Below are 25,143 nucleotides of genomic sequence, written 5' to 3'. Positions count from 1 at the left end.
CTGCCAACTACAAAAGTGACGATAGCTAAATCCCTCATTAATGTATGCATTAAAGGATAACCCTTCCAATTTTTTTTCCGTGACAACTACACTTAATCATAGCTACAGAACTGCGGTTAATTAATAGATATGGACTCTACTGGACAGAAATATTCATATATATCGGGCTTCACTGTGCAGTATTTATTTTAACACAACATATTGTAGATTTTGGCACTAAATGGGCAACTTAGCCCTGAACATACTTAGTGACCATCAGCGCAGGAAACACCACTAGCTTTCTGGCTTATTGTGAGATGTTCCTTGTCCGGAGACCTCCCCTTATGTCTGTATAGAGGTCATTAGCATGGAGTCTGCAGAATAAGCAGAAGTAGATCTGCATTCATTTTGTGTTACCTTCTGCCCCGCAATACTTAACCTAAACGGAACTGTGAGCTACGATGCCTTTTTATTAAGGGTTACAGTCAATAAAATAATGGGGATGTCGTTAATTAATGATGATAGATTCATTTTTTGACATTTAAACCATTTAGGTATAAAATAACTGGTTACTTTAAAATATAAAAGCTTGAGATTTAAGAGGGTTTTTAACAGACATTTCCAGAGTCAAACAACAAGGGAATTTCAATACGTGGTGTGTCCCCTGAGAAAGGTGACATTTCTTCACCCTCGACTAGCCACCCCAGTGTGGCTACTCATGAGTGAGCAGGGTGGTATTATGCAGCAGGCACAGCTAGCCACCTCTAACCCACCAATCACTTTCCATGCTCTCAGCCTGCATTGCATGAGGATTACATCTTTTTATTTATTTTCCCCATAACTTCAGTTAATTTGCCTGAATAAGTGGATTAGTCCTGATAGGGGTAAATTAGTATGCATACTTGTGGAGTCAATGCTTAATGCATGCATTCTAGGCTACAAGTGAAAGCGAAATCATATAGTAACACGCATGGTTCACAGCTCCCACTGGGACATTTCAGCGAGTGTCTGTGTCACATGGAACTTCCAAATCAACGTCCCATTTGTATTCACAGCCAGACTTTTTTGTGTGCTTCTTGGCTTTAGTCGTGATCCTATTCCCCATCTGTAACAGCTCAGTTAGCAGGGGTCATATTCAACTCTTTATTCTGTTGCTGACACTGCATTCTATTGTATTGTTGTACGGGAATGTCTCAGAGTGCCGTGTATCTCAGCATCAGGGAGATGTCCTGTGGGACCACGTATACAGCTGTGTCATGGTTAATTTCCCACAGTCCCCTCTTATATCCCGGCACAGTGATCTCTGCTGTCACGGCTTCAGCCTGAGATTCCTGAGGGGGCTTATTATTTCCAGTTTTTGGCCTTGGCATTTACATATTTCTACTCGAGTTCTTTTTTTTTTTGGCTCCTAAATAAAAGGGTTTCCAATTTGCTGGAGTGGTGTTTGTTTTATGATAGGCAGCCCAGCAGTCAGACGGTTACTATAGGACTCATTATTGAACCTCAGAATGCAGGTGGCTACACTACAATATTATATACTCATTCTATCATGCAATTTTCATAAGGAGAGTCTGTGCTAGGCTAAAAACTGTGGGACATAAACAGTGAATAACAGAGGAGCCATATCAAGATTTATTCACAAACCATAGTTTGTTTTTTTCGGGTATGCAGAAGAATTCCAGCTTCAGCTCAAGAGCTTCACTATGCCTTATGTTACGTTTCTCCTGTAAGAACAGCTGAGATGACCCCATATAATATTGTACTTAGATCAGTACTGCATTATACTGGCTCAGCTTAGCCCTTCTTGTAGAAGAAACTTGCTTAGCGTGAAAATACCACTCAAAAAACAAGTTACCGCAAAAAAAGAGTAGAGAAAATTAACAGAAAAAAATCCAGATTCCATCCTTAAACCGACTCATTTCCAATTCTCACTAGTCACATAAATTGTACTTGGGATTAGTATCAGTAACACACAGCAGCATTGAATCCGATGTTCCTGCTGTAAATACCCAATATCAGTCGGCGGCCTCGTCTTAGATTAGGGATGGCCACTTGCCTCTTCCACTTATCTAAGTAACGTTGCCAGGTATGAACGCTTCATAAAGAACCGAAGGAAACATAAATGGACATGCAGCTAATTACGAGGATTTAGAGAATAATGGAGGGTTTGTCGGGTTTTCTATCAGTACAGACGGCTGACACAAGGATGCGCTCATCCCAGGGGGTGGCAAACGAAGGAAGAGATTATCATAAAATAATAACACGTTTTTGTATAAAGGTGCACTTTCAGTGAGGGTGGGGAGGCTGCCATTAATGAATTTCTCAGGGAGTTATTACCATTACCCCGGTGACAGCAATCCTATTACTCTATATTAAACACCAAGAGAGCAGAAAAGAAGCAAAAAAAAAAAGCCCCGCTGCCTTGAAATGTATTGCTAGGCCTAGTGCACTCAGCCGATTTTTTTAATGGGGAATGGATGCACTTTAGGAATTCAATTGTTATTATAATACTGGAACCCAATGGCAGCTGAAGTCTGTGTATGAATGGGGCTGTGGAATGCATTTACATTCTTTGTTTGCGTGTTTTAGTTCTTTTCTTCCCACAATACTACAAAAGCATGCAAGTTGCAAGTAAAACGCGGTCCTTAGTCAAGTTGTTACGCCGGAATCCCAGTTCAATCCTCCATGTTTGACGTTAAAGAACATTGAAAGATTTATAGATTGCCCGATTCTCTTCCAACAATGGAGATGAATAAAACCTGGATAGACTGGGTTGGGAAAATAAAAAGGCACGAAACATAGGAACATAGAATTTGATGGCAGATAAGAAACATTCAGCCCTTCTAGTCTGCCCATTTTTCAGATGTATAGACTCAAAGCCCTTGCCTCGTCTTAGATTCAGGATAGCTTTATGCCTGCCCCATGCATGTTTAAATACCCTCGCTGTATTAGGCTAAGGTTTTAAGCGCGCTAAAAAAACATCTACATACACGGCGGCCAAATGGGATTTTAGATGCATTGCCTGTGACAGGCTTTTTAAAATGAAATCAATTCAGATCAATTTTTTTTCATTTCTAATTGTCGCCACTGCTCTGCGTTTTATGACAGGAGAAAATTTTAATTCATGGCCTCCGATGAATTGGTATTACGTAACTTCTAGAATCAGATACTTTTGAACTACAACAATTACTCATATCTCACGTGAATTAAATAACCTGTTTTCTCCTGCTTTCTTTCAGCACTGAAAGTGATAGCACCTTCTACAGAGCAGCTGTTATGCAGTGTGTGTGTGAAGAGGGGGGGGGGAAATGAAAATATCAATATGGTCCCTGTATGAAGCCTCAGGACGGCCTCATTTCAGAGAACCGCGCATAGGCCTTTAGCTGCTGTTATATCAATTGCCACCTACATCTAGAGCAAATCTAAGGACAGAAGCACTTGCAAGTAGTAAGGAAGCCTTATCTAGTACTCATTCACTCTCTAAGAGTACCTCTCCATTTGCCAACAAAGGGGAGAGCTTGGTGGTAGCATCCCCCCACCAGCGTGATGTCCCATGCAGGGGTCTAGGTGGCCAGCTTTCACTCATCAGCTCTTCATGAGCCGTGCTGAGCCAGACACCAGAAACACGATCGTCTCTAAATATGTGATGGCTCGGCATTAATTCTACTGCATTCACTTCTTTGTCCCTAGCTTCGTGTAACGTTCTTATTAATGTAATAATGTTACCCCATCCATTATCACCGCCCATTCATCCACCATCACTCTTGCATTCCCTCTAGGAAGCTCTCCATGGAGATCTATTCAAGATCAACACGACAGCACCTCTACCCAATTAGCAGACATTTTTTTTATTGTGTTCAATATGTATCAAAAATACTTCTGGTCCTGTCTGGATTGCAAGGATGCTCCCCACGGACTGAAATTCAATCAGCTGACGGCCAAAGTGTTCCTATTTCCGTGTTCTTATTATTTGATAGAATTCTTTGAACAAAACAGAGATTCTGCTAAAACAGGAAGCGCATTCAAGTTTTGTTATTTGCACTCTGCTGATGTGGATGTTTGCGTGTTTAACCCCATCCTGTCTGTCTGATCTGTACTTATTTATTCCGGTCATGCATGGTTTTTTTTTTTTTTTTTTTTTTTTATTGTGAGCAATAATTGAGATTGGTCTGTGTTATGGGTTATCCCCACAGTAACAGAATACCGATTGCTCATAGTTTGCCGTTTATAAACCCTAGGCGTAAGCCAGGGCAGTGCCACTAGCCACCCCCTTCTGCACTGCTGTCCTTACTGCTGAACATCATATATGATGTCATATCTCAATCCTCTCCCTTTTAAAGATGTGTGGTGCTGGGCTTAAATGGACAGTGGTGGCTTTGCCAACATGGCACAGTCCTCTATAGTGTTAATAGGTTGGCTTGGAAGATCTAGAAAATAAAGTAAAGCAGATGCATGGCTTATTATTTTAAGGGGCTTTAACATACATGCATTTATCTTTTTTTTTTGTTCTCTGACTTTCGACCTCCAGAACTCTTTGAGCCTAAATTCACAATGACTATACATTGTAAAGGGCATCTGGGCTGACCTAAAAGTGTGAAACACATCAGATCCATTATTTTTTTGAGACGGCATTCTGTAATATATATTTTTTCATAGCTAACAGCTTATGTTCTGCTGTCTTTTATTCTACCTGAATAGTATAGTTGGGAACCAACTGTTAATAGTGATATTTTAGCATTGTTTTAGCACAAGTCTCACAGCTAGTTTATATGAGGTCTTTAATTCAGTGCCCATTTTAACATTAGAACTGCCAGGATTATCTCAGTTTAATGTTAGGCTTTTATCTGAATTTTATACTTTCTTATTCGTGTGAAGGTCTGTTTTTTTGGGTAGTAAAAACCACAGGAAAGCTTATGGCCAGGGACAGGTGGTAACAGGCTCTGTGGCACCAATTTCATTAAATGTCCCATAGGCCCCAATAACTTCCTTACCATATACACGTATATTCAAAGACAATACAAAAGTTGTGTCATTAATAGAACTTCACAAACAGCATTGGGTTAAGATTTAAGGTAAACAAACAAATCACAGTCAGGACATTAAAGATTTAGAATGCACTGCCAAGTGAATTGGTTTTTGAAATGGTATTTCAGTTAATACTTTCAGTTTAATTTGATCCATCTGAAAGCCTTTGGAGTTAAGCTAAGGATTGGGACATACATGCATATACACAATGGTGAATTCCGGCCACAGCCTAGGGCGGCATGTCCGGAAGGGCAGCAGTAGAATCACAACTGATTGGCCTATTGGGATTTGACAACCTATTTCAGCATTCAGCAGGAAGGATGGTGACCAACGAGGGATGGATGGAGGTGCTGACAAGGACTAGCATATAATATATATATATATATATATATATTTATATTTATTTATATATACCGTATTTGCTCGATTATAAGACAAGGTTTTTTCAGAGCAAATGCTCTGAAAAATACCCCTCGTCTTATAATCAGACCTCAAAGTCTGACTATGAGACGACTAAGATCCAGATTCCCCGCAGCTGCAGGGGATCTGAATCCTCCTGTCTCAACCCCCCCGCCCCACTTACCGGTACTTCAGAGTCCCCGGTGTGCAGCTGTCATGTAGCTGGGGCAGCGTGTAGACTCACGCTGCAGCCGGAAGGAGGCGTGGCTAGCAGCGGGGGTTGTCTGCGTGCATCGCGCAGACATTCCCCGGCTGTCAAAGATCAGCACCGGCGCGGGGAACTCTGATCTCTGACAGCCGGGGAATGTCTGCGCGATGCATGCAGACAACCCTCGCTGCTAGCCACGCCTCCTTCCGGCTGCAGTGTGAGTCTACACGCTGCCCCAGCTACATGACAGGAGACTCAGAAGTACCGGTAAGTGGGGCGGGGGGAGTGTTAAATGGGGGGCATAAGGCATTTCTGGAGGCAGGGTGCTCTGTGAAATGCCTTTTAACCCCCTTAATGCCACTCTGCCTCCAGAAATGCCTTTTTAACCCTCTATACGGCACTCTGCCTCCTGAAATGCCTTAAACCTCCCTATATGCCACTCTTCCCCATAATATGCCTTTTAACCCTCTAAGTGCCAGAGTGGCATATAGGGTTAAAAGGCATATCATGGGGCACAGTGGCATATAGGGGGTATAAGGCATTTCTGGGGCAGATGTGCATAACTGGGGGGCAGGTTGGAAAATAGAAGGAAATAAAACCAAAATATTTTTCTCAATCATAGCTTTTATTAAAAAAATAGTTTAAATGAATTAACATTTACTGGTAAAACCTTTTTCCTATAGGGTCGTCTTATATTCAGGCTTTTTCTTTTTTTCCTAAATTAATATTAAGATTTGGGGGGGTCGTCTTATAATCAGGGTCGTCTTATAATCGAGCAAATACGGTATATATATATATATATATACACTGCATATAAACATACATATTTACACAAACATATTTGTAAATCATACTTCGTGTGAATAATATTTACTTATTTATTATATATATTTCCAAATATACACATCATGTATTCTGTATACACACACACAGACACGCAGAGTATTTGTATACTGTACATATGCCAGAAGGCCCCGTAACAAGCCTTGTAAGGCAGACTGCAGGAGAATTCCTAGAAGGCTAGAAAAACAGAGGCTGACAGGAGGAAAGACAGAGAAAGAGGAAGAAAAAAAAAACACAGAAAAACATGGCATGTTAAATGTCGATTTGATTAAATATTTTCCTATTACAATTTCCCTTCAGTTTTCTGCTGATCTGTCTTGCTGGGTATTTATACCCAAATAGATGAAAGGCACGTGTATTTAAAATGTGTGTACATATCAGAGGATTCAAGACAGCAGATATTATACAATGTGTGTTTTTTTGCAGCAAGCTGCTAAATTATTTATTGTATGCTGTGCTTTAATCTCATAAAGCTGCTGCTGGCTCAGCCTCACTGCATCAGCTCTATTGTACAATGTATCCTAGCGCGCACCTATTATAACGGGGGTGTGTGCGTATATATATAGATATATATATATATATATATATATATATATCTATATCTATATCTATATCTATATCTATATCTATATATATGTATGGATTATCTCGACTAGCATCTAAGGCCTAGAGGCCAGTGGCGCTTCAATCCAGTTCTGAAATCATAGCACCCCCTATCTTAGCTGTGGAGGGAATGACACACGTCACTGCATTTACTAAACAACAAAATCCATCACCAGATTTTATTTTTTTTGTAGGTTGCACCTTATAAATAAAAAGTCCTTACTTTGACTCTTCTTGCTAGGTAGCAGCTGTGCAAAACACTTTTGATTAGATCTGACCCTTTCAGACTGGTGGCACATTAGCTTTCTAGCTGGCTAGCGTGTCCTTGGCATGGATGGTTGCAAGCAAAGTTAAATCCTTCTGCTGGGTACGCACTAGGAGGGCACAAAGGCTTGCGCTGTTCCACATAAAGGAAAAGATTGGTGTTTCTGAGTTGTTTAGAAAGTGAAGCAAACAATGCAAAGCAAATATATGAATTACTGACCCTTTAAGTCCTGAAGAAGGGGTGCGATCAGTCTGGCACTTAAGAGAACGTTTAGTCCCTTAACTCAATTTTGCCATTGATATTTTGATGAATGAGAAAAAGTTCTTAAAGCCCCACTGCATTAATGAAACCAGCACACTGTTAACTCTTTTACAGGCAGACATCATTTATACTGCCCTACTGGGTTCAATCTTGAGTGCAGCCGGCAGTACGAAGGCTTTTGGCGCTAGTATTTGTAGGCTCCGGATGTCTTTCTTTCAGGAAATATATACAGACTATGATATTGCATCCAAGGGGTTACTATTTGTCCTACACTATTTTTTAATGACCTGAAGGTAAAATATTGACTAGGTGGGAACACCAATCTCGACTACTTCCTGCAGGACTATTTTTTTATATATATATATATATATATATATATATATATATATTTTTTTTTTTATGAAGAAACACGGTCACTTTTCTTGTTCTATATACCGTATCCCCCTTGAATTTAATAAAAGAAAATTAAGAAATATATCGGAACATTATATCACAGAAAATTAAAGGTTTATTAGGGGTGAGGGAGCTTTAAAAAGATAAATGGAAATAAAATAAAGGTGGGCAGATGGTAAGAGGCAATAAAAAAGGAAGCTGGAATAAATCCTTAATAAAACCAAATCTTCCGGCAGGAATGAGTTTTTGACCTGTTGGCAAATTTAATGGTTAAACGTGGCTTGTTCTCATTAACCTGGTCTGCCACATATGGAGACCCGGTGTGAGGCACAGCACATTTGTGTGAAATATATGCTTTGGCTTCTCTCTGCATGACTAACTACATCAGTTTAACTTACACGCAGTAATGATACGTATTATACGAAATCACTCACCCAGATAGCACCTTCTCTAAAAGGATATACGATAAGAAGCAAGCCTTAGTTTTGGAGCTGGGCTTTCTCTGTAGCTGGAAAAGGCTGTAGCTGGTCATTCTACCCAGAGGGAATTCCCAAAACAGAGTTTTTTTGGCCTATTCACCTTAAGGAGGGTTTCATTTTCTTTAACGCATACTAAGATTGACAATACTCTTTGGTGAACTTCAGAAGACATGCTACATGGAGCGTTCCCTCTTCTGAAGCAGTGGTTTCACAAATGGGTAAGGCTAGCCACCAATGGGGTAGATAGGTTAAACGGGTTGGACGCGTACACGGCTAAATGGCTGCCCCAGAGAAAGATGTAGGTCCCCTGCCCCAGAAGAAGAGGTAGTTGCCCATGTCCCAGAGAAAGAGGTAGGTGCCCATGTCCCAGAGAAAGAGGTAGGTGCCCATGTCCCAGAGAAAGAGGTAGGTGCCCATGTCCCAAAGAAAGAGGTAGGTGCCCATGTCCCAGAAAAAGAGGTAGATGCCCATGTCCCAGAAAAAGAGGTAGATGCCCATGTCCCAGAGAAAGAGCTAGATGCCCCTGCCCCAGAGTAAGAGGTAGTTGCCCATGTCCCAGATAAAGAGCTAGATGCCCATGTCCCAGAGAAAGAGCTAGATGCCCATGTCCCAGAGTAAGAGGTAGCTGAACAGGAGGCCTGGACAAGCAGCTCTCCCCTCTGAGAGTCCAGGTCAAACCCAGACAGTTCCTGGGTTTGCACAACAGAAAATAACTGGCATATTTTCTGTATTAAGAAAAAAACCAATATGTATACAGGTCTGGAATGTCACAGTTCCCTTTAAATTGTAGCTGTGTTTTGACACATGTAGAAAAGTCTAAGATTTACAGTATGTGAGACCTGCCTAAAGTCTTCTGGTTTTTGGGGGTTATTTTTACATCAAAGGTTATATTGCCAGAGAAATGCTAGAATGTACGGTCTAGCCAGAAATGTCACACAACTTTTCTGCAAACCAGGAAGTATACTTTGAGACGACGCAGACCAAACATTGCGTTGTAAATGTTGGGAAAGTTTAATGTAAAGTTCATACAAAATCATATAAACAATGTTAGATTTATGATTCACAAAAAACGTAAGTAAGAGGTAACAGATTAATAAAATTCAACCATGATCGAGATGTTGTGGATAGGAGGAAGTAAAAGGTTTATATACATACGTATATATATATCAGCCCTTTTCTAACTTAGATTTGAAACAGATGTGTCACTTGTTGCATATCCTATATTTTAAAGTTCTTTACACTGTTTGCAGAGTAAAATAAGCAATATGTGTGTAATAAAACCCCAGTTTATGTGTATACCATGAGGAAAAGGTAACTTAAACGTCTTTATTTCGGATTTGCATGATTAGCTCTCCCGTTATCTTATCCCTTTCCCTCTGATAAGTTGCTGATTATAGTCGATTCGTTCTGGCAGCCTTTGTAATGATTGGTGAGGAGAAGGTAAAGAACTGTAGGGCAGGATATTGATTAGATAATACAGACTCTGCCACTCTGATACATACATCTCAGCTTCCACAAGGTTAACCGTTAATCCAAATATATGCAAGACTGTAACACTGACAGAAAAACAACAAGCATACGCTGTAGTTTTAAATAATTATTTTAATTACAATACAGCTGTGACAGGACCATTTTAATGACCACATAAGAGTAATGTATGATTTTTAGAGCAAATGTATTGTAATAAACATATTGTTGAGGGAACTGTATATGTTTTTGAGATTTTTATTTATTCTTAAATGTAGTTGTGCTGGGACATATATTTACACCAACCCCACTGAACTTGACATGGACCACCATACCAGGAAACTTCCCAACAAAGGCTAATTGGAGTTCTCCTGAGCCTGAGGGGCTTTGCAAGAGGGCAGGACTAGCCATGCATGAGGGCAGGATTGGCATGCAAGAGATGGGCTTAGATAGCGAGAGAGTGGATCTACCTGTGACAAAGACGGGGAACAGCCCCAGAAAGCATTACATGGGTTAGGAGTGGGAGGGAAGTTGAGTGAGGAGTGGAGAAAGAAGAGAGAGACCCAGAGACTTGTGGAAGCAGCGCTTCACCCAGAGACTACAGGACAAACCTAGAGAGTTCCCAAGTATTCTAGTCACTCATGAGCTACTTAGTGCTACCAGGTGAAGACCCCATTCCATCTACTCCCCACCAACTTCTACCGATGTCTTGGCCTGGCTCCGCTCCTACATTCAGCTAGCCTTTCCCTTTCATGAAGCCAATGCCACAGAAGAGGGCAAACTCCGCATAGCCAACCCATATGTTCATATGTACACTTATTAATATTCCATCATTTGGCGTTTCATATCATAATGGAATCTGTAGGCAGAGTAAATTGGTTGTGTGCTGTCAAGAATATCCAAAATAATATTAAAGACTGAATGGCTCTTAGTATATAAAATGAAACACTAGCAATTCAATCAGCTTTTCATTATGTTACTCATTTTTCCATAAAGAAAACATATTTTCTATTCCCATTTGTTACTTGATTAGTTCCAATTCTTTGTGTCAGTATACATTAGTTAACCAATCATGGATACTTTAAATAAATCAAGGAATATAAACAAAGACATAAAAGGTGGAACTTGGCACTAAACCAATCTGTAAACGACACCAAATAACGCACAGGCATCCACACCACATCGATATCTAATTATTTGTTACAAAAATAGGTCACTTTGAACCCCCCGAAGACACCATATTAAAACTGAACCTGTAACTACGGTCTTATTTTCAGTAATTAAAATGCTATAGTTATTCTGACTCTAATTGAAAATGTAGCTCAGTAGATGAATTTCTTTCCTTTTGGGCTTGTGCCAGCCTCCGAGACTTTAGATCGCAATACACTATGTAACCCTCTCCGGTTCTGAAGAAGCTGAGCATCTGAATGCGTATAAGCACAAACGCGTAGTATATCTATTACCTGTGCATGCTTAACCCCTTAAGGACAATGGGCAGTCCCTAAACCCATTGAAAACAATGCATTTGCAGGCTTTGTCATTAAGGGGTTAAAAGGAACAGTAACAAATTAAAGAGGAGCCACATGTGACCTTTTCAAGAGCTTTATATTCTTTAATGGCATGTAATTGCACAGATAATCCCGAAGTATAAAAACATCTGAAAACGAATGTTTTTATACACAAAAATACAGCTTCCTGATTTACTGGGTTTATTTATTGCATGAATTAAAGCTGCTGTTCCACCTACTGAGTTGAACACTTTCTAAGTTCGATACATCATTTTTACTATATTTTATTTATACAGCACCAACAATCCCCACAGCGCTTCTTACGATACATACATTCAAAGGGTATGACAAAACTAGAATAGACCATTACAATTATCACCTCCAATACTGATAAATGCTCAGACCCTCCTTAGAAATATTTGTCTATATTTGTCTTATATATATCATGTCTCATTCATAATTTTGGGTGGAAACAGTTAATTGTCACATGACGTAATGCCAGTTACTGATAAGTTTGTAAAGCCTTCTGTTAATTTATGAGATTGAAACTTCATAGGAAACAATTAAACGGCAGATCTGTATTTCACCCCCAAAACACTAACGTGCTGCCAGTAAAAGAATGGCTACCTGCATATGAATAAGCCTGTGTTTTTTTTTTTTCCAAAGAGTCAGTGCTGCTGTAGGAACTTTGAACTAGAATTATCAAAGAAAAGACTTGTTCAAAGCAGATTTTCCCTTTGATATACAGATTTTTGTGCATAATTTTAATTCTACATTTGCCTAGATGAGATTTGACCATAACGCTGTTGTTTCTGCCACTCTAAGTGTCAATAGACCTTTCAATATTCAGAATATATTGCATTACATTGTATAATATTGCATATGGCGTGTGCATTATACACACATAAATAAATAATAAGTTTAGGTATGATTGTCTGGCCAAAGCATGAAAGGTCATTTGCTATTAGAAGCACCAACATAACTTGTCCGGGTAAAAAAAATTCTAATGAGAATAACAGCCGCAGATTTAATGTCTTGCCAATATCTGATCGTCAAAGCATACAGATACCGCTGGAACATGGCATAGTCAAGGGTAGGCGCTGAGTAACAGCTTCCTCAACTCTCATAACTCACAGCCACAGATACACCAGCTCATGGGGGGGAGTGCTAAAAATAATAAGGTGTAGTGGAACGAGAGGGTCAGAGGCATAGATAACGTCTAGGACATTTTACCTTCACCTAGGGGTCGGTAGAAACGTGGAACAGCCTTCCAGCAGAAAGGATAGAGGCTAATCGAGGTAGACTTAAGGCTATCCTGAATATAACACAAGACTAAAGAGCGAATAACTTATGAGGATTTCACCGCAGGACAAAAATAGGCAGACTAGATCGGTCGAGTATTTATCTGCTGTGAAAATCTATGTTTCTGTGAAATGGATTTGCAGCATTAGGAAACTTATGATGCAAAAACACGACCACAAATCATGTTTGTGTGCACGCTTGTTATTTTAGCTATTGAATTGTCCAAGGTCTGTGTTTTTCATTCTCAAGTTAAGACTTCACACTCTTATTTAATATTGTTTGGTATATGAGTTATGTTTGCAAGTTGACGAGCAGGGCGCTCTTTTACCTGATGTATCGTTTGAGTCTCAGGCCTTTGAACGCATTTGATGTAAGAAGTGCTGCGCAAATTGTTCGCGCTGCATAAAGAAAAGATAATGACAGCTACAAGGTAGTAGCTAATCCCGTAGTCATGCACACAAAATCTATTCGTGGATGTCTTTTAGAGGTTCACAGGTTACGCAATTAACAACAAAATATATTTCAAACGTTTGGTGGCTTTTGATTTCTGCACAGACGTACGTTTTTGGTGTCCATATGAAATTCCGTTGAATAAATAAAATAATTTTAACAGTTACTGTATAGTGTGCGTTGGGGGGGGGGATATGGCGAGTAACGTTTCCTAAAGCAAGCTTTGGCAGCTCTGATGGTTTAGAATGTTCTGTGCATTCCAAGTATGGAGGGTTAGTCAGCTACCCGGATGCAGCCACATCCGAGCTCAGTGGAGGGCAAGGCCTGGTTTCCTTTGTGAGTGTCAGCCGCAGAGGGGACTGGTGTTTTCTCAGCGCTTGAGCTGGGATGCTCTCTTCTCATGACTAAACAATCTACATCCCCTCTTCTTGTTTTTCCCAGGCAGAGCTGGTGAGCATTGATAAGTTTTCCTGAACATGCTCAGCTTTTGAAAGTCCCTTATGACGTTGACACAGGAACTGATATCTGAGACCGGGCATGTTACAACATGTTTATTGAAGGCACTTTGGTAAGAAAAGAAAATATATTTTTTGGCAGAACTGAGCGCACACTAGAAATATTGATACGCACTTACTTCTATCATTGCCAAGTGTCATCGACGGCTCTACTGTATATAAGCAGATGAAACAGATGTTTAGGGCCCTCAGAGACCTACAGAAGTGTGACACAGATCCCTTACAGTTATGTATATGTCCACTTCGCTAAGGCTTCTAAGAACAAAGTGCCACCCTTATCAAAATCAGGAAACAATTTGTAAAATTCATAGTTAGGGTTAAATCCAAGCTGTGTGTGGCCTTCTCAGTTTTCTCTCTTGTGATTCAGTTTGCTGCAGGCTTTGGGAACAATAATTACAAGTTTGCGCCTCCCTCCCTCCCACCGCCTTTAAGTCAAAGATATATTTTTTGGATATGGTGCGCTGCAGATGCTTAAAAAAAACCAAAAGCCGAGGCAGAAAATTTGGATACAATTATGGCAGTGTTATTAGTAGACTATAGATACCAGTGAAGCCAACACAAACCATAATCATATGTGACTTACATCTGATTTAACCCCTTAAGGACAATGGGCGGTCCCTAAACCCATTGAAAACAATGCATTTTGAGCCCGTACATGTACAGGCTTTGTCATTAAGGGGTTAAAAGAAAGATATTTTTAGGAATGCAGCAATACAGATAACCCACTGATTTCACACAGAAGAAAAGATGCATGAGTGTATCTTATCTAGCAGATAAGAGCCTAGTTGCCCATTCACAAGTCTCTACATACAGAGAATCTGTGCCTATCTCAGCCTAGGACATTCCGGAGTCTGACTGGACAGTCGACAATAACCTTTGGTAGAGTTTCTTTATCTTTGCCCACATCTAAAAGTATGTTTTCTGACATGTACCCACATTACATTACGAAGAAGGTGGTAGATAAGTGGCACATTCTTCAAGCAGAAGTGGCAGTTGGAGAATTAAAACATGCATGAATATCCTATATATATATATATATATATATATATATATATATATATATATATATATATATACACATATATACACACACACATGTATATGTATATGATAAAACCAAGAACCAAATAAGGTTTGAGCTATTTACAGTATGAAAACATGGATTGGCTAGCCTGAATGGTTCTTCTGTCTGCCGTTATATTCTGTGTCCCCCGTAGTAGTAATTGTTTACTAAAAATCCTATTAACAACTGAAATTTTGAAGCTTTTAAAACACCACCCATTCATGGAATAAAAGGAGCTTTTGATGGTCAAACACTGCACTGCAATGTAAGCACATTTTCTTACCTGCATTGTTGCATACGGATTTATTGCAACAATATTTTATTATTCTATTTGTAAACTCAACCCCTTGCCACATGCTAAGAATGACAGACGAGGAGTTAAAACATATTACATCAATTAGTTTGGACTTCAAAATAGCGTGTTGAATTAAAAGAGCAATATACCAAACAAATGGGTGCTCGAAGAAACAAGAGCCTTTCCTTACTGTAGAAATCTATATTGACTAGATATCATAAACAAATCATGGATGAGGTTTATGGCTCTATTCTCTAAGCTTTGAGTTTTGGCTATTACATTTTTTTAGACAAAACCTGCCTTTGTTGACTTAAAAGAGGGCCGCGGCCTACAGGTGAAGATAATATTTAGTAAACTCAGTTAAAACTTTCAGAGGACTTTATAATGCTTAAGGACAGCACCAGGAGCATAGTAGTCAAGTTCACATTAGCAAAACGTTAATGCATAATTTTTGCGTTTTGTTTCATTTCAGTGATTTTGCCCCATGTTAGCCATAGGGAAAACTGGGCAAAATGTCCCATGGCGTCTCCGACGTACCTTTAATTTTGTGGTCCTTCTAAACAAACATCCAACAGCTAACACCACAAGAAGAATACATTTACCAAACGCAATATACTTCCAAAGAGCAGACGGTACATATTGAGATACCTTTCTTTCCTATGCATTGGTCTAACAGTAAGAGATCAGAACATGTTTCTTCTGAGATTCAATTCCCTACAAAGGAAAGAGAAGACTAGAAAAAACAGCAATGGATTTACTACACATCAAAGGCAGGCGTTTAAAAGGCCTCTGCCGTACAGCTAGCATCGGGGATTAAAAACCGTGCCGGAAAGAATGTTCCTTCTATAATCCTACATAATTAATGTGGAGCATTTTCCCTTCGTGTTAAATACCTAACATGTAGCAACAAGCTGTTTGCTTTAACCTTCTTTAAATGCAACCTCACCCTTCTCACACTTGAGATGCTGCATTTCCTTAGAATAGCTCTCCCAAAATAATATAATAAGTATTTCGTAATTACTGAAATACTAGATTTGTAGGCCCGGACTCTCGACAACTCAGATGAGGTCAAAGCGCTCATAATGAGGTAATACGGTCAGAAATTGATGCCAAGGTAGAATGCTAGCGAGCTAAATATTTAAAGGGATACAAGGTCAGCGTTTAATAAGAGCATAGAGAGCTAAACACAGCAGATAACTATTTGTTACTATAGTGGTGAATGATTTAAAGGTGTAATTACAATCAAAGTTTTTATTAGCTGAAGAAGGAAATTTCACTTTCTAACCCCGTGACATATATCGTTATTTTATGAAAAACATTTAGTAAGCAGGAATTAAGAATTGAGGTATTTCGATATCAGAAGCTGGCTTTAGACGAAGTACACAATTCTTAATAGCGCAATTCGAAATAACATGTGAGTCTATCAAATTTTAGGTGGGAGGCAAGGACCACGATGCAAGTTCAAAAAGAATTCCTCCTTGCTCTAAAGAGGAGACATAGCACAAATAAGTGTTTTACTTAATTATTCCAACTATTGTCGTGTAGATATCTAAATGGTTTAAATTCATTCATCTTTTTCAACTCATCCATGACATCCAACAGTTCATGTGAAGACAGTCTTTCTTCCATCCTTCCTTAGCCCATACGTTTATGAGGTTACATTAAATTAATGAGAGTTTAGTAGGTCATATGGTCATAGTAAAATTGAGGGAAACACAAAGCCTAACCCAAGTTCCAGCAGGTCAAGCAAATCTAGTGACCTTGCTTGTTTTAGTCTAAGACCACCACATCGGTTTATTTGGTGTACACAACTGTAAAATGTATGATAAGGGAAAGTGATAGACCCACTTTTAAGAACCTGTAAAATTTACCTTAATTTGTTTCATTCGTTTTTCCATGCAAAAAGGTCAAAGGAACAAGCTGCAATATATCAATGGCCCGTAGAAAACGATGACTTGCTTCTTCAAAAATTAAATTGCTGGTGTGTTGTGTAGGGTAAAATAGCACAATGATGCAAAACATTCAAGGCATGTGGCAGCATACTGGAACCATTAGATTGTTGTATTTACGACCTTGAAAATTTGAAGCCTCAACCAAATAGTTGAGCTCAACTCCTCTACCAAAAAACTTGAATTAACCCATTAAAACCTATGCCAACATTTACTTCATTCCCAGCTTAAGTAGCATCATGTTCCACACTATTGATTATTTGACTTTAAGATACTTGTTTTCTACTGCCAAATACTACATTATTAATGAAAGGAATGGTCAATTCTATTAAAGAACAAAGTGACACATTTCAAGCACAAAAAAGTCAGTTCACTCTAAAAGTGACCTGGTGGCAGTGACATTTTAAATGGGTTGAAGAGTCAATCCTGGAGAGAACAAATTGAACTAATAGCTTATGACGCGATCAATTATTTTTAAGCATTGTAAATTACAGGTGATCACAGAGAGAGAGAGAGAGGAAACTGGTACTGTGGCCCTAGAGATTATTTAATTTATAGAAGCACTCTGTACTCTATTCTGTCAAACCTCCAAAATTATGATCCGAGCCCTTGGGGAAAAAAACTAGATTTATAAATACAATACCCAAGCTTAGAAAACTGGTGAATACGTCTCTTGAGCACAAGCACAACGTGACCTAGCAAAACAAGGGTTAAGGAGCCAGTCTAGGATCAGAGGAAAGGGTTTGTATGGGAGTGACGGGTCACAAGGCCAATGGTATTGAGCAATGAAGTAACATCCTTACCAGGAACATATTTGTCAGTTTCATGTGAAATTAAAGGGACATAGTAACGGTTAGAATATTCAGTTAATGTCTCAGTCTCACAATGGATGATTGACACACAAAGGTCAAAATCTGAGGCATTAATATGGCATTTGCTACCTGTCAGTTCCATAGGAAAACAAAAAAGAGAAAGTGTAAAGTGGTTAGGAGACTGAGCTTAAGAGGCTAAATGTGTCCTAATTATAGTCTTAAGCTTTGCAGTAATCAAAGTCTTCTCTTTTTGCAAACAATACGCAGAAATGCATATGGATTTTAGTTAGTTTAGTGAATGCCGGAAAAAATAACTAAAAACGTACATGCTTTAAGCAGAACGAGAATTAAAAAATGTAGAGCTACATAATGACGACATATGAAGTGACTTTGTAACAGATATATATTCTGCGATTAAAATGTAGTGAGGGAACAGTAGCCCCAGGGCTGCATTCTGGGTTTAAATGATTCTCCTGGTCTCCACGGTACCACCTGATGCTGAGGGAAAACAAAAAAAATGGCTCTTCTGTATCCACTAACCATCCACATTTTTGGTTAACTCAACAAAATCTCCCCACCTCTCAGTAACGGTCACCTCCCAATTCCAATCACCCTTTGGCATTAATCTCCTCAACGGTCTCTGGCATGATCTGTGATCATCACTGTATTGCAGAATAAAAGTATTATACATTTTAATTATTAAAATGGCGTGTTTACTACATTAGGTTTAATCCTTCAGTGAATATAACTATAAAACCTCTGGTGTTGTTCACCGAACAAAGAGGTCCCCTGAATCATAAGAAAGATAATTCAACAGCAGACAGGCGAGGTTCCATTTGGCAATTACTATCCTGTATGCCGTAGCCCTCGGCATCAGTCCTGTCTGTGATGGCAATAGAAAGGAATGAGGCCTTTCATGATTCATCAAAGTAATAGATATAAACAAATGCTGTTACCAGCCCTGGGGGTTCTTTCTACACTAGAACGGCAATCAGTTGAACTCTCTGTGTTCTGTTATATCTGTTTGCAGAGCTGTGGACATGCACTACCCAGGCCCTAACGAGTCCACTTTGCAAGCAAGAAGCCGCCATTTTCACCACTGACCTGTTTTGAAGACCTGACAAAGTTGCTGCTTTAGTCTTAGGCAGCATTACTGATGGCAAGTGCTTCATACACACAAGTAATTTAAGAACAAAACATTCTGAAAAAAATTATAAACTTTGTGTGTATATATATATATCAAATATTTACAGAAAACTGTCTTGGGGCAACAGTTAGAGGTTTGTTTTAGAATGTGAGCCAGAAAAAGCATTCGGTTCAGTAAATGAAAAAATAATACATATCGGTACTCTAGAATTAATTTGAGATGATCTGTCATTACACGACATTTCCATTATAATTATTTCACAAGTTTGTCATAAAAAAGGAAGGTCTGGAAACTTACAAGCCCCATTCAGTCATTTTGTTGTCAGTCATGCTATCCTCCTACATGACGTTTGTGCCATCTGCAAAACTTCTCGTTTTACGCAAAATTACGGCTATGCTCTATTGCTATACACTGCATATCAGGTTAAAACAACTGTTATTTTAAAGTATCAGTACAAAATGCTAACTGACTTCCATGTTAACATGTCCCCTGTATGTCACACACTGATATTTTCGGAAGGGTACCTAGTAAGGTGTGCGATAAGAAGCTTTTTGTTACTTGTAAACACCAAAAGTTTGCATGCATGCTCAGTAGTTCCTGTTTCCCGGAGTGATTTACATGCAGTATATCCTGGCTTCTCAAATAGCAAAAGGATGATGGATAAGTGAGTGCTTGCGTGAAAGAGAAATAAATGATAAGCTTACTATATATATATATATATATATATATACACATACATACACACACAACTATTGTATTTATTTTCCTTACAATCATAGCATATCAAAGAGTATCAAGGTATAGCACCCCTGTAAGTACACCGTTTCTGATTAATCACATGTATGCTGAATTGTTAATTTATAATGCAAACATTTCTACAGGCCACTTCTAAGTCTATTTGACATGTTTTGTGATTCTTTGAAATAGCAATTGTGAAGACATTAATCATTGTATGTTGGGAAATCAAAATCATCTTCTGCTGTTCTGGGTTTAAATCAATTTTTGACCTTCTAAAATATCTTTATTGGATACCTATTAATCTCTTTACAAATTACATTTTTTAATTTCCTCTAAAGGCAAACCGTATCCTTTATTAAAAAAATGTGTTTAGCTCTTCCAATAGAAACCTTCTGTGTGTAAAATCTAGTATTATCAAAGGCATTATAACAATTTCTAGTAGTCCTGTGTTTCTCTGTGGTTAGGATATAGCTTATCATAGTTCAACCAAGCCATTGACCTCCATGATGGTATTTTTTGAGAAACACTTGTGACCCCCATGGCATCCTATGGTTTCCACTTGTCAAACTACATGACGGCTGGAAAGCCATCCACAGTTCCTGGTGATCTACCTGAACTGACAAGTAATTAGACTATTTACAAAGATCTAGCTTCCTTTGCTCACACTGGTGAACCTGTATGGAAGGCTAAGGAATTATTTGCCTTAATCCACAACGGCTCAACCATGTAAAGATAACTAGAACACCTCAGGTGCAGAACTGGGGGGAACTGTCAGTTGTGCTACTACGATAAATGGAGGGAGTACCATATGGATCGTTAGGCGGTCAGGCAAGTGAAAAAAAATTAGATTTACTTTAACCTGATTCTAGAAATGCTAATCACAGTCCTAATAGCAGCCTCACTCACTGCAACAATCCACCAAGAATCGAAGCAAAAGCAGATCTCATTGACACCAGAGGGAAGGGTTCAGAGTTGAACTTCCGCTAACTGCAACTGGGCAGTGTTTCCAAAGCAATGGAAGGGGTTAATGTAAATTGTGGCTTTTTTTGCTGTGTATGTTGTTATAAATGCCGATATGTTTTAGCAAAATCATCAAAATCAGTTTCAAGTAAGCACTTGCTTTTTTCTCATTGCTCAGCCAAGCGCTATAATCTCAATTAAGAAAACAAATCACTTAATGGGGTTATGTACTAAGTGCCGTCGCAGCACACCTGCATTTATTTATCTTAGCAAAGGCGCAATAAAGAGCTGCTACCCTTAGTGCGCTGAGTCCTGTGAATGGGGTACTCTCACCCCTGGTCAGGGTCATCTCTTCAGCAGGAGACAGCAAAAAGACAAGCAGTCCTCTGACACTGTGTGTCCAATGTGATATCCCACACGTCTTGACAAGCACTTGATTAATAATTGTACAAACAATATTCTGCACAAAATTGCCCAAGGTGAAACAAGTACTTCTTTTTGACGTTGGGTCCATGTTCATGGAGAAAGAGAGGTGCGGAAACGCTTCTCTCTGAATCCGTGGTATACGCTCTTTTAATTATTCATGTTTACACTACTGACCCCAAACTTACTTGGCTTATTTTCAAGACAAGTGCGCTGATCTAGAGCACAATTTCTCTTCCCGCTCGACACTCTTTCCATATATCAGATGGAACAAAGGAGTACAGTGTACCTAGCTAAATACAGATGGTAATGGTATATTACAGTAAACGGCTTCTACAGACCTACACGTTGTCTGAAAACTTTCATCCTAGGGTTACCTAGTTGAAATAATTTAACACATAAGCTACACAGAATTTACTATATATTATAAACATTCTAGATTAATTTCCTAGACTTTAATAAATCCATAAACAGCCATCCTACCTTCTTGACTCGACCACTTTTGGTGCCGACGAATATCACGCTGTTGTTGTTATACACGTATGAAGCCAGGGATGTCATCCTGTCTCTGCTCTCTGTGTACAGGGTAACACCTTCGACCAGGGTTGATCCTCCCAACGGCTGGTTAATATCCAAACCACAGAAGTTATCATCTATGGGTACCGGCTGAAAACATAGGGAGAAAAGGGTTTTAAAATAAAAATAAGAAAACATCCCCATCCCCTTGTGGACTGCACAATAACATCACTAGCATTGTTCCAAATCAGAGGCCGCCTGAGCTCAACAGTTTATCCCTCTAAGAAATAACATTTAAAGACTATTTTTCTGCAACATTTTACATTACTAATTTGGAATACATGTTAATATAGACTAGTTTGTGTTTTCCTCCCATCGCTTCTATTCTAAAACACATTCATCAGGATACAGCTGAATCATTATCATTAGTGATTGCATGTAGTCTTTTGTCTTAAGTCTAGGCTTATGTTAGTCTATACTTAGCTTAGTATAATCTTAGAGTGAGAGAGCCTATTAAGCAAAACACTAATTGCACTAGTGCTTTAAGCAAATAAACTTTGTCATAGCTGTCATTTTGTCCTTTCTTCTGAAAGTTCAATCACATACTATAAAAACAACAGAGACGCTTTAAAGAAGTGTTTTCAGTTTCTATAGCAACAACCTATCAGTGCCCACTTTTGTTTCACATGACAATTAAATTGAAGTCTGGTCTCGAAATTTTTATGGACTCCAATGTGTTTTACTGCATGCCAATTGAAGACGTTCAATTCTGTGTGGACTACAATGGATTTTACTGCATGCAAATTAAAGCATGTATTGATTAGCTATTGGAATTAGAAAATTAAACTTCCGACTCATTAAAGTAACCCTGACAGGCCTCTACGGAAACCAGGAAGCATTAGTACGTAAAACATTTGCACATTCTCGCACATTCTCCCATTACTAAAGTAACTGATGGAGCAGCAAACTGCTAGTATGCTTACCATACATCAGCTTCTGCTGATGCTCCTATTCGCTACAATGGTTCTACTGGCCATGTGCAAGTAGCATACTAAGGTATGCTTCCTGTTTTCAGTTGCGGTATCTGGGAGGAGTTCAACGAGACAAGAAATCTCATCTTCTATTTACAATAACTAAAGAATGCCTGCATTGATCTGCATACAATCAAATGCATTGTAATCCATGTGCATCTACCACAAACACAGATGAAGCAGTACCTTTAGTACTGGCAACAACAGGCAATAAGAATAATGCATTAAGAAAAAATAACCACTAATCCCAAGGTGAAATAGATAACAGTAATTACTTAAGTAATTAATTTATTGAGATCATCACTTTAATTGTCTTTGACCGCCAAGGCAGTATAACAGGAAACACATAATCTGATTGACTCTATTTTCAGCGAATGTGGAATAATGGTGATGTAATGGCCAGAACTTCTGATATTATTCTTGTACTGTCATCATGTAATAGCTAGGACTAATAGATTTGTCTGTTGTCTATGTGGAGTCACATGAGCTACTGGAACCACCTTCATACGAGGGAGAGACCTCTGAGATCTTAAAAAGTAATGTGAGTCTACATATTTGTCTATAGTGATCCAATACAAAGTTAAGTTGCATTATTAATGAATGTGAAATCTATAAATGTGTTTACCTACAACATTAACATCAATTAATAGGATATTCAGTCCTGTCACACTTTGATTACATAGATATGTACGGTATTAGTGGTTATGGTGTTAAAATGCCTCCCCAGGGCCTAACCTTACTAGTTTTAAAGAAAATATAAAAAAACAGGGGCACAACAGTATGGAATGATGCGATATGATCCCTACTTTTCTACACCTGAAAGAGTTAAACAAGAATATATTTAGAGCTACACACAGCAAAATATGTAATTTACAGAATAGCCTAATCTCTGGGATACATTGGAAGAAACTGTCAGGGGATTTATAAATGGAGCAGCCAGCTATCCTATAAAATGTCAGCGTGACAACCATTATGTCAAGGTTTCTGACAGAGAGTGTAGAAAATGGCCATAGTGTCACTTTAAATCTTTCTCTGGTTTGTTTTTTATTCCAGACAGGTAGAGGTGCAGTCTGTGGGGATGGGACTTGCTCTTTCTTGTCATCTGCTGAGTATAAGTTTAAGTGCTAGATATTTAGAGCACACATCAGGCATGGTCAGGTATATAGGACATCTCAGTCCTAAAGACGTAAGAGAACAAATCCTGCTTGCACACAGGTTTGTTAGCCATTCATATAGAGACTTAGCTGTAAAGATCAGGGTAGGCACCAACATTCCTCGTGGAGGACATTTACTGAGGTCTGTGGTGGACAATTTAATGAAGACCTCACAAACCTTTCCATGGACACTGGTGACCTTGTACGGATACTTTGCCTATCCATGGTAATGATAAACCAATGAAAAAGCTGTGTATCTGCATATATCTGTAAGCCCTGATCCTAAAATAAATTAGGAGGACAGTGCGGCAGCTACCTGGAACATAACTCCTGCATAGAAAATACCCAACGGGCATGCTAAGAGGCAAATACACATTGGCGGGATTGACTGGAGTGTTCCCTTAATTATCTGCATGCAGATGAAAAGTGTAGAACTTAATTCTGGGTAACCATGAAAAACACAGATTATAGTTGTTTTTTTTCCTTTTTTTAGTTCATTTATGTGTTTATTTCCATTTTCCGCAGATTGGTTATTTCTAAACTAAAGAAAGAAATAACAAAATAAAAGTACAGACTGAAAGCCAGAGCTAATCTTGCTGATAAGCACCACTCCTATTCCTAGACTTCAAGGCCCTTATCAGGCAATCTGAGGATAAGTCAGTTTCGTCTTTGTAGCCTTGAGTAGAGACAAGTTCCATTTTGCCTGCTGGGATGGTTGAAATGTGTGTAAACACCAGGGGTCTTCACAACAAGGAGACTCCGTTACTGTGTTTGGGCTTTATTAACTTTAACAATATATAAAGCGGCAATACCACCAACTAGGAGAAAGACAGAAATTCCCTTAAAGGAAAATCTGATTAATTACAACCTTTAAGTGTAACATATGTTTTATAAAGCAAGAAATATATAATTAGCACCAATTAAGAAAATAGGCTCGTATACATAATGCTAATATGTGCACATATCTCTAGAGATGTAACCTTCAGAGGATATGTTTAGTGTTATGGTGATTGACTGCACATACATGGTCTGCCAGTTGCCCTCAAAACCAGCCCGTAAAAGCGGTAAATTATTGAGGTATATGGGCGAAGCCACTGACAGCACTAACAAATAGCCAAAAAACAGATCAAATCCCAGGGGCTATGCAATAATATGTCTTATATATGTGCGTATTTTAAAGAGAAGAGAATATTTCTCCTTGAGGATATACACAATTCTGTATGTAGAATTGTCAAAGGCCTGGTTTTATCTAAACTTCCTTTATCTGATGACCTGGAGGCTCCCACTGCTTTCCATCATGTAATATTTTTAGTGACTTTCCCTATTTAAAGACTACACTGAGCTGACCATTTATGACA

The 25,143-nt window shown here is 38.8% G+C and overlaps 1 protein-coding gene across 1 annotated transcript in view; it reads right to left on the bottom strand.

Annotated features, from left to right (window-relative positions):
- PLXNA2 (plexin A2) overlaps positions 1-25,143 on the bottom strand; it is a 157,911-nt gene that overhangs the window by 100,357 nt on the left and 32,411 nt on the right. The window contains exon 3 of the mRNA XM_053457648.1: positions 21,568-21,750. Within this exon, the coding sequence (XP_053313623.1) occupies positions 21,568-21,750 (183 nt within the window). The remainder of the gene's footprint in view (positions 1-21,567; positions 21,751-25,143) is intronic.

The sequence above is a fragment of the Spea bombifrons genome, chromosome 2 (genome assembly GCF_027358695.1).
Source record: "Spea bombifrons isolate aSpeBom1 chromosome 2, aSpeBom1.2.pri, whole genome shotgun sequence".
In the NCBI taxonomy this organism is placed as follows: Eukaryota; Metazoa; Chordata; class Amphibia; order Anura; family Pelobatidae; genus Spea; species Spea bombifrons.
Note: the sequence above shows the minus strand (reverse complement) of the source record. Positions and strands in the feature narration are given on the sequence as shown.